The 11,358-nt window shown below is 32.5% G+C and overlaps 1 protein-coding gene across 1 annotated transcript; it reads left to right on the top strand.

Moving 5' to 3' along the window:
• Window positions 1-3,668: 3,668 nt before the first annotated feature.
• On the top strand, window positions 3,669-5,312 carry LOC105772336 (putative UPF0481 protein At3g02645). Its single transcript, XM_012593625.2, has one exon. It carries the CDS (start codon window positions 3,669-3,671, stop codon window positions 5,310-5,312), a length of 1,644 nt encoding a protein of 547 aa, XP_012449079.2.
• The last annotated feature ends 6,046 nt before the right edge of the window (window positions 5,313-11,358 follow it).

Genomic DNA, 11,358 nt, shown 5'->3' with positions numbered 1-11,358 from the left:
TTATTTTGATGAATACCACCACAGTTTACCATTCTCTTACACACCAACTATCATGCTCTTGTCATACATCTTCATCCTTCCAAACGTTTCATAAATCTCTTGTCCCATAATAATTTCTTAACAGAACATATCCTCAGAAACCACTACCAACAATCCATGCCTTAACTCAAACTCTTATTTCAAACAGTTTTTCACTAACATTTATCATGTGCGAATACATATATGTTTGGGGAATACTTATGAAGAATTTAATACCATCAATTCATGCTCAGACATACCCTGATTTAGTACTACACATATCCATACTGATAAATCACTGCATACACCATTCTGACAAATTCCATGTTGTTTTATATCAGAATCCCATAACTCAAGATAACATTAATTCAAATTCAGAACAATTCTAGAAAAAAGCTACAATATCCCTCACTTTCCATATTTACAGATCATCATATGGATACCCTTTTTAACATACAGATACACATCTCATTTTCATGGAAACTCTTAAGACTTATTCAGCCTTAACTCAGAATATATCAATACCTCCTTTTAACGATACTTATTACATAACTAGAAGAATTTATTCCTATCTTACCATAGAGAAAGACATTTAGGGTCTGTTTGATAGCCAGTAAAATGTTTTCCGTAAAATGATTTCTAGAAAATGTTTTACTTTTTCGTAAAATGATTTCTTGGAAAATATTTTCGTGTTTGATTGAATCTGTAAAATATTTTCATTGCTTTTGTGATTCACAAAATATTTTCGAAAAAGTTGTTTTACATATATTAATATATATCAATAAATTTTTATATTTTAAATTATTTTTACATATATTGCAATGATTTATTTATAATAATACTCAATTATTAAGCTACAATATTAATCGTTATAAATTGAAAAAAACTAATATCAAATAAATTATTTGTAATTGTGTTAAAAAAACAAGTATTGAATAATTAAAAAAATAAGTTACTGGAAAATCGATAAATAGAAGTAGTTTTCTACCGGAAATGAAGGAAGGAATGAAGGAGGCGATAAAGAGGAGAGCACGGAAAATATCTTACGGAAATTAAAAGGGTAAGACATTTTTCCTAAAATGTAACTCATTTTCCCTTGTTTTGGAGTTCATTTTCCAAATGGAAAATGTTTTCCGCCAATCAAAAGCTGGAAAAGTTGGAAATGATTTTCCGGAAAATCAATTCCGTCAATCAAACAGACCTTTAGACTCAAATTGTACCAGACATTCCTGATAGTTCACACCACGTAAACCTAACAGAGCACGCCATACAGTCAATCATACAAAATCTCTTGTTTACTGTCCTAGCAAGCTTCACAGAACACATCAGAGGCAAACAAACGATATATTGAATGCACCATAAGTCGTTATTATAGAATACGCTTTATAGCAATCTAATCAGAGGACGCCACAAAGGCGATCCATACAGAGTATGCCACAAAGGCTAATAGGATGCCACGTAGGCATTCCAAAACTATCGTAAATGCAATATGGATTTTCCTAAACTCACATTGAATTAGGTTTGCTCAACATCACCCTGGGACATGCAGAGAATCCCATTAGATAAAATTTCATTCAACTATTCTTTTTCAAAATATGCCATGGCCATAGACTCGTTCCTTCAGAGTTCGTGTTTACTGTCCCAACGGACTACCTTATTTACCACTGCGGTGACTCGAATCACTTTTCAAACTCTACGAACCAGACACATCCCAAATCCAAGATTTTATAGTTTCATAACACTCATAATACATCTCATAGAACTTATTTTCAAGTAGACTAACTTATCTTAATCTAATCATAAAAGAACCATAGCTACTAGATCATCGATGTAAGATACATTCAAGCTTAAGGAGTGTATCAATAAGTACCACTTAAGGAAGAGGAAGAAGAAAGAAGAACCCTTTTAGAACTCATCTCTTACATATAAATATGACTCAACTTAGTGGAATTTAACAAGTCAAAACTTGCCTTCATAATGGCTTACAGTTTACGAGAGAAATATTAATAAATACCTTGCAATCACAATTATCCAGCTAGGCTATTTAGTTGATTTCTAACCAAGATACTTAAAATCTAATTAGCATAGTATTTCAGACAAATTAGGCGTACTATACCTTTGACGAATACTTATTCCATACTTACCATTTATCTCCTAACACAAACTTTATATTAATATAACAGAATATCATGAAATCATTTTTTTTACTAACTTAAGTGGCAGTTACTTAACGCCCACACATATACGCTAAAATAATCATTTGGCAAGATAACACTACTCTAGACAGACTATTTACTGCTATACGTGAAAACTTTAGACTTGCCAAATATGGGGTGCTACATTACATTTTACCTCAAAATTTACTTGATAAGGTCCAAAGCTCTAAAAATGCATTTCTAATCTAACTCATGACCTAATCATGTTCAAATATAATTTTTCGCTCCATAATGTAGACAAAGTTCCTAGAATAAGATTGTACAGTTTATCAGAGAAATTTGAGATGTTACAACAATATAATTTACAAAGCATCAATTTTTACAATTTCATTCTTGTCACTTTGCTTTAACACTTTATAACAACATGCTTATTTTAACAACTTTTCACATTTTAACATATTTAAAGTCCAATATTTATTTTCATCTTACTATTTTCACCATTCAAAAGTTGAGATTCCATGAGTAATTACCTTTATACATGAACCAAAAATGAACTAAAACTTCCTTAACAAGATTTTAACCAAGCATATTCAAAAGAATATTCGCCCAAAGTGAAGTGTTGTAATACATACACCTTGCATGCTATGGATGACTATACATAATGAAGTTTTCAAATGCTTTATAAAATTTATGTATTCATATGGTACATTATATGAATCACTCCTTTCCTATTAATGATATTCATTTATATGTCATGGTACATTATGAAATGTAACATTTTATCTATGTATTTATTACTAAGAATCCTATAGAAGGCCATACTTCACCCCACAAGAATAGATGAAAGATTAATTCTAGCAATCAGTTCTCGAATAACTAGAATTAAGAATATATTTTTATATTTCTCTACTTTTTCCCTTTTGTTTACAATAATCACTTTATTTTATTCTCAAAGTAGAAAATATAAACAATAATCATAAGCAAAGACAACATTATTAAAAACACAGTAAAATATGCTTATTTTTTGGAAGTAAAATAAATGAATTATTAAAAGTGTTCACCTCGATTTATTCTTTCCAAATACTTTGATTTGATTAAAAGAAAAGGTCTATTAGTAAATACTTTTGTTTCTGAAGTTTTTTAAGTCACTGGAATCTTTAGTATATTCTTAGATAATAAAACAAACTCGCAAACAGAATTGTCAAGGTTGTGCGAGAAATAGAACCAAATTTACAGTTGGTTGAAAACAACTATCTAATGACTTTTTGTTAATGAGAGATGCTTGTAATTTCTTTAAAAAAAAAAAAAATTTCTATGCGAAAACGCATTTCTAAACTTTTATTTCCTAAAGGAACCGAATAAATTTACATCGATGGCGATGATCTTTATTCTATTAAATACCGCCATTAAAGCTTCATTTTCATAACTCCAACACTACCAATTTCATTTCCCAAAGCTTCCAAAATCCACATGTTTTTCAACATATCTTCTCCAATGGCTTCAACAATCTCCACTTCCGCTTCAAATTTCGATGAGCTTCGGTGGGTTATCAACATCCGTCGTTCCCTAGCTGAAGAAATCGAAGAAGAAACGGAAGTCCCCGTTTCCATTTTCAACGTTCCCAAAACCCTCATGTTAACTGATCCTGAATCATATATCCCTCAAATGGTTGCTCTTGGTCCTTACCATTATTCGCGTCCCGAACTCCATGAGATGGAAAGATACAAACTTGCAGCAGCCAAAAGAGCCCAGAAACATCTCCACCGTGTAAAATTCAATACTCTTGTTGACAACTTGATGAGATTTGAACCCCAGATTCGAGCATGTTATCATAAGTATCTGCATTTCAATGGTGAAACGTTAGCTTGGATGATGGCCATCGATGCTTCTTTCTTGCTTGAGTTTCTACAGATCTATGGTCTCGAAGAAGGGAAGACTCTTTCCAGAGTTTCATCGCGGATGTCACATTTGGTCGATTATGCTGGAAGGAAATCAGCTCACAATTCAATTCTTAGAGATATTGTGATGCTTGAGAATCAAATCCCTTTGTTTATCCTTCTAAAGGTGCTTGAAATCCAATACTCGTCACTGGAACTGGCTCATGATTTGTTAGCTTCGATGTTAAAGGGACTAACTAAAGAGCTCTCCCCTTTGAAAGCCACAGATAACTTGCCCAAGATCGATATCTCAAACCGTGCTCATGTTTTGGACTTCCTTCACTACATGGTCGTCCCCATGGTCGATGAAGAACAGTCTGAAACAAACGAGCCAGAAGATCACAAAGAAGACCAAGGCCATAAAACAAGTGATTCCCAATTTCCAAGTTATCTACCGAATGAGTTATGGAATCTGGTCTCGAAAATAAAGAAAGGTCTAATACGAAACATCAAAGCTTTGCTGCTATCGAGACCTGTTAGAGTCTTGCTTACGTTGCCTTGGAAAGTCGTCTCTAATCTCCCTGGATTTTCAATGCTGAAGCAGCTAATTGAATATTTGTTCTTCTCACAAGACAAGGAAGAAGAAAAACCAGAAAACGGTTCTTGCCTAAACAAGCCCCCGCTGGCGGAGGAGATCGCCATACCCTCCGTTGTGGACCTCTGTAAATCAGGAGTCCGTTTTATACCCACCAATGGGAACATTTCCAGTATTAAATTTGACCCCGATACTTCCACGTTCCATCTTCCGACTGTCGCCTTAGACATTAACACAAAGGTTGTGTTAAGGAATTTGGTGGCATACGAAACATCAAACGCATCGGGGCCTTTGGTTTTCACACGCTACACTGAATTAATGAACGGAATCATCGATACCAAGGAAGATGTGAAGCTACTGAGTGAAAATGGGATAATTGTGAACCATTTGAAGAGTGATGAAGAGGCTGCTGAGTTATGGAATGGGATGAATAAATCCATTAGATTGACCAAAGTCGGGTTCTTGGATAAAGTGATTGAAGATGTTAACAAGTATCATAATTGCAGATGGAATGTTAAAGCCAGGAAATTCTTTGAACAATATGTATATGCTTCCTGGCAGTTTTTAACATTGTTGGCTGCAATTATGCTTCTGATTTTGTTGGCATTTCAGGCCTTTTGCTCCGTTTATAGCTGCTCTCGACTATTACGAATACACAACTCATAACTGAATTTTTTTTTTTAATAAATTATACTCCACAAATATTCAGATATGGATACCTGAGTATAATTCGATAAATAGATATGGAATATCTTAAAAATTGAATACATCCGTATTAACGCATTCGTATTCCATACTATCCAACTAATATTATGCTGCACTTCTTCCACCTTGAGTTCAAAGTATGCCCAACATGTATTTCGGATTAATATTTTCTTTTTGGTGAAAAAAGAAAAACAGAAAAATTACAGTATAATAGATCCGGCGAAGACATCATTTATTTTATCAGATTGAAAAAAAGCTATAATTTTTGTTTGAGGCTCATCGAAACTTTTTTCTATTCTTATTGATTGTTTAATTGAATATTGCTGTTTGGAGTGAGGCTTTGATTTTGTTAGAGTCGAAACGACTTGGCAAAGGCTGCAATTCTAGCTTTCTACAGTGTTCTACAAGATTGCCTATAAACTGGCAAAGGCAGGATGCCAGGAAGCTACTTCAAAATTTATCAATGAATAGATAAAAGGTAAATATACATTTTGGTGGCTGAACTTAGCTTCAAAGTTTAATTTGATTCCTAAGCTTTCCTTCTTCTTTTTTAACCATGTACCAAAACATGGCCTCAAGTTGCAATGTAGTAATTAAATTTTTGTTTGTCCAATTAAGTACTTGAGCTTGGATTCTTTGTTCAAATTGGAACCAAAACTTGGTTTCATAGTTCAAATTGGTTCAAATAAATAACCAATTGTAAGTACTAATTTGGACCAAAAAGCCAAATTTAGGTACCAATTTGAACTAAGAAACTAATTTCAAGTACGAAAAAAAAGTTTAAGTACCAAATTAGATCTTGAAGCTAAGTTTAGGTACTGACATGTATATTTATCCCAAATAAAATATACGTACCCATGTCTCCACGCCCCTTCTTCAAATTAAGCCATGCACGCCTCTTTTTATTTTTTTTATTTGTTTATATTTTTATTACTCATTTCTTAAATTTTATATTAATTGTAGGATTAAGATTAGTAAAAATTAAAATAATAAATTGGAATAATAAATAAGAAATTAAAGCAATTCATTACTTTATATTATAAAATATAAAAATAAAAGTAATCGAATATCCCTCATGCTAATAAGTTGAGTTTTGACAAAATCGTTCTAGATTAAATTTACCTCATTAAACCAAGAGTAATTAAAGATAAAATTAATTTTACCAATATTTTGAATTAAAATTTAATATTTGTAATATGTTTTTTTAATTTATATTAACTGTAGGAATAAATTTGATAAAAAATAAGAATAATAAATTGTATTAAGAATTTAAAGATTTTAAATTGATTTATTATTTTTATTTATAAAATAAAAAAATAAAAATAGTCAAAGAGTCTCTCCTGCTTTTTTTTTTGCAAAATTCCCTCATGCTAGTTTAGTAGGTTGAGTTTTGATAATATGGCTCTTGAATTAAATTTACAAAATTAAATAAAATAATTAACTATCTTAAATTAAATTTGCAATATTAAACCACGCGCAATTAGAAGAGCGGATCTTCGGTCCTAACGTATGAATTTTGATCAGAATTTTTCTTCAAAGTTTTTACTATGTAATAAATAAAGTTAAAATAAAAGAAAAATAAAATTATAAATTTATGTTTGAGAAATTACAAAATAGAATCTCATCATTACAAACTATAGTAGATGAAGAATTCCAACGAAACATCTTTGGCAAATACATATGTTTGGACTAAAGACTCGTGATCGTAATTACACGTGTTTAAATGTTACAAATTTAATTCAATATAATTTATTATTTAATTTAAAAAATTAATCCCATACACTTTCCGTTATATATATATAAATCGAACACTTGTCATATTTTTAATTATGCTTCTAGAGTCTAAGAACTATACAATTTGTGCATCAAATAATTACTCGTAGTTTAATGTTGTAGATTTAATTCAAGAACCATATTATCAAAACTTAACTTATTAACATGAGGTAATTTTCCACTATTTTTATTTTTATATTTTACAATTAAAAATAGTCAATTAATTTAATTTATGATTTATTATTCTAATTTATTATTTTACCAATTTTAGTTCTATAATTAATATGAATTAAAAATTTCAAAAATATAAAGGAAAAGATAAAAAAAAAAAAAAAAGAAAAGAAGAAAGCCGCGTGGCTTAATATAATGAAGGGGACACAAATGGGGAGCATGGAAAGGGGCAGAAGATTTTTGTTCCTCTACGAAGTCGCAAATTTCATAGATAGTGGGATATTGAAATCACATATATTATGATTATAAGTTTTTGTTTGTGTAATTTGATTAATGTTTATTAGACTTTAGTTATTAAATAAAGTATGGTTTAAATATGTATAGATACTCTAGTAACTAATTTTTAATTGATGACACTACACCAAAACAGGCTCTTAGCGGTGCTTTTTTAAGCCTTTAGCGGCGGTTTGAGAAGTATCGCGAAAAACGCCGCTAATGACTGCGTCGCTAACTGTAGCGGCATTTTTAGAAATAAACGCCGCTAAAGACCAAGACCTTTAGCGGCGCTTTCACCACAAACGCCGCTAAAGGTTATGGTCTTTAGCGGCGCTTTTCCGACAAACGCCGCTAAAGACCATGACTTTTAGCAGCGCTTATCTGAAAAACGCCATTAAAGACAATGACCTTTAGCGGCGCTTTCCAAACAAACGCCACTAAAGACCCTGATCTTTAGCGACGCTTTTTCTACAAACGCCGCAAATGACCATGACCTTTAGTGGCGTTTTTTTTAAAAACGCCACTAATTTTGGCAGGTTTGTAAAAGATATTTTTTTATATTTTTAGCCTTCCTGTAAAAACAAATCAGAAAAAACCAAATCTAAACCAACCGAAAGCAATAAATCTATATAATATTTAAAATTAAACGAATAATATATAATAAATATCAATAAATAAAATAAAATTCGTATTATTCTTACAAAAATGTTAAAAGTTAAAATGACAATTAAAAGTCAAAATTGAAGTATATTTACACGATAGTCTAAGACGGCGGTTGTTGCGACTGCCGAAACATCTTCATCATATTCTGAAGCTGCTGCTAGAGTTCATCGTACTTTCTACGCTGCTCTGCTTCCCTCGCTGCAGCCTCTACTTCCCTCACTGTAGCCTCTGCTTCTCTCGCTGCCGCGTCTGCTTTAAGCTGCAGCTGAAGTTCTTCATACTTTCGTTGAACCTCAGCTTCTCTCGCTGCTGCATCTGCTTTAAGTTGTAGATGGAGTTCTTCATATCTTTTTTGAACCTCAGCTTCACTCGATGCTGCCTCCGTTTTAAGTTGTGTAATTTGCTCAACTGTTGTCGCTTGCATCTGAGCCATCTGGTCTCTTAACATCTGAACTTTAGCTTGAGCCTGACTCCCCGAAGGCAAGTATTGTTGCGAGCTGGATCCAAAATATTGGGATGGGTTAACAAAAGATCCTTGAAATCGAACCCGACCATACCTTTCAGGACCCAAAACTTCGGTGATAATCGGTTATCAATGTCATCAATATGAACAGAACTATCATGGAAGCAATCGCTTCAGACTCACTTTTTATCCTTTAGTTTTTCTAAAAATAAATCACATAGTTAGGAACATAATATATATTAAAAAACAAATGCAACATAACTTAATAATATTTGCATTACAAGAAATGAAATAAACCATTAGAAAATAAAAACTATAAATAATTAAAACAAGTCAAATTGTATTAAGCAAAAGTGCCATAATTTCTGCAGCTTCAGGAGTCATAGGGTTTCCATCTTTCTTCCTATGTGTAATGTCAAAAAGTTGAAGGCGTCCAACTTTTTGACCGAGAGATAGTTCCTACAATACAATAGTAAAAATATTATTTGATAGAAAGTAATAAATATCTGCCAGTATTAAAAAATTCAAAATACCTCGGCCTGAGCTACACACGCAAAACTTTTCGACCTAGCTGTGTGAGTGAATTTTTGTTTCTGCCTACTACTTTTTCCAACTCGTTCATGATCCTACGTTATGAAATTATTAGTACGTTAATTAGTAAATACTATACACCAAAATAATTACAAGATTTTTGTAGTAACACATACCTCTCCTTTCGTCGAAGTCCAAAATTTAATGACCTCTTCCCACTGGTACCTCAGCATTCCCGGCGGGACATTTTGTAATTTCTCGTCGAGTGTTGTTTTTGTCTTAAAATAGTCTTTCTTTAAAGTGCTCTTATGGTCTCTCCATCTTTTTCCCAATGCCTTCTTTACATAAGTATCGGAGTCCTCTAGAGCAAATCTCGCCTACAAAAAACACAAGTTAAGAAAGTAAATATAGATGAAACTTAAACCCAAGTATTATAAATGACATTAACGTTTTGTTACCTTAATGTTATCGAGAGCTTGGTTCTTGTTACTCTTGGGAATTTTATGCCATGACTCGAAGTTAATTGGCAACATATTTGCATTCCGTGCTAGAATGCCCATGTATCCTGCTAAAAGGCGAGCTTCTAATCCAACAGGCTGACCAAAGCTATTACTGGATACTTTGACACGCTCGACTGGATCTAGCTCGTATAAATCCCTTAGTAGCGTACGTCCTCGAACTCTCCGCATCCCACCACTTTTAGCTGGAAAATGTTATATTGTAATATAAGAATTTTAAAAATAAATAAGCAATAAGTCAACACGGATGTAAATTAAATGTTAAATTACTTTCAACTTCTGTAGGTTCCTCAGGTGTAATCGGAACATTCGAAGATCCAATAGCAGTCTGTTGTTTAGTGCTGTTTGTTCCCACCGAGTTTGGAGTCCCTTGAAGAATGCTTAGCTCTCGCACTTTTCTTCTAGGCATTTTATCTGCAAAACAAATAAAATAGTTGAAAGCTTAGTATACAATTACAACAATAATAACACATATAAAATTGTTGAAATATATAATAAGACCAATATTTATATTATGATATTATATATAATTAAATAATCGTAAAAGCTTACTACATTATAATTCGTAAATATCTTCATCCGTATCCTGGCAGACCCATTGAAATTGTGTACTAGTACTAGGGATGTTTTCGTTTAAGTTTTGTTCTGGAAAGGGCAAAGTTTGTGTTCTGTCGACAATGCCATCTCTACTTCCACTACCCATGTCAAATAAGTCTCTAGGGATGTTACGTAGTACAACATACCAACCCTCATCAGTTGGATCTTTTAAGTAAAAAACTTGTTCGACTTGAGAAGAAAATACATACGGCTCATCAATCAATTGTTGTCCTGTGTGAATCAATCGAGCGAAGTTTACCATTGTGAAACCAAATTGATCTTGCTTAATTCCACGAGCAGTATTAACATCGGCCTAATCACCTCGAAATAAGAAAACTTTCCATTTGTCGTAGTAATCCAACTCAATTATGTCAGTAAGAAGTCCGAAATATTCCATATTTCCCTCGACAGGTTATTGTCCCTAGCACTATCATAACTTGTAATTGAGGAATTAACAACTATTCCACAATTTTGCGTTCTCCTCAATCTCTCGCGATATTTTGTATGAAATCTGAATCCGTTGGTGAGGAACGCACTATATCTTTTAACCACCCGATTTGGACTTCGGGAAAGCAATTTAACTTCGTCGGTGACGTTCTTCCCACTCCAAACCTATTGAATGGAAAGTAAACTGAGTAATTAAATATGTTTTGAGTAAATATTATTATTTGTCGATGAAAGATCCAATTGCATACCGTTTGGCTTAACCATTCATGAAAAGATTCTGTGAACAACTTATTGATATCTCGATGTTGTGTTCTTCGGGAGCGCGAACGAGATCTCAATATTTGTTTTTACTCACTATGTTAAAAATATGTTCAGTTTGTTAGAATATAAACAATTTTTAATTGATGAATATTTATCAAATTTCTAGAACTTACTTGGTAAAGGTTCCATTGATTCGTGGTGAAACAAAACATATCGATGTGCTTGTACCCACAATAAATCATCTAATTCTGCAATTTCAACTTTGTCGATTAGTTCTCCAAAACTTTGGAACAAATAAGTATCGGCA

This window comes from Gossypium raimondii, chromosome 6, assembly GCF_025698545.1.
Source record: "Gossypium raimondii isolate GPD5lz chromosome 6, ASM2569854v1, whole genome shotgun sequence".
Taxonomy (NCBI): domain Eukaryota; kingdom Viridiplantae; phylum Streptophyta; class Magnoliopsida; order Malvales; family Malvaceae; genus Gossypium; species Gossypium raimondii.
This window is presented reverse-complemented; position numbering and strand designations above follow the sequence as displayed.

Excerpts from the sequence above, each read along its gene's own strand:
- LOC105772336 (XM_012593625.2), top strand. The coding sequence starts at position 3,669 with ATGGCTTCAACAATCTCCACTTCCGCTTCAAATTTCGATGAGCTTCGG.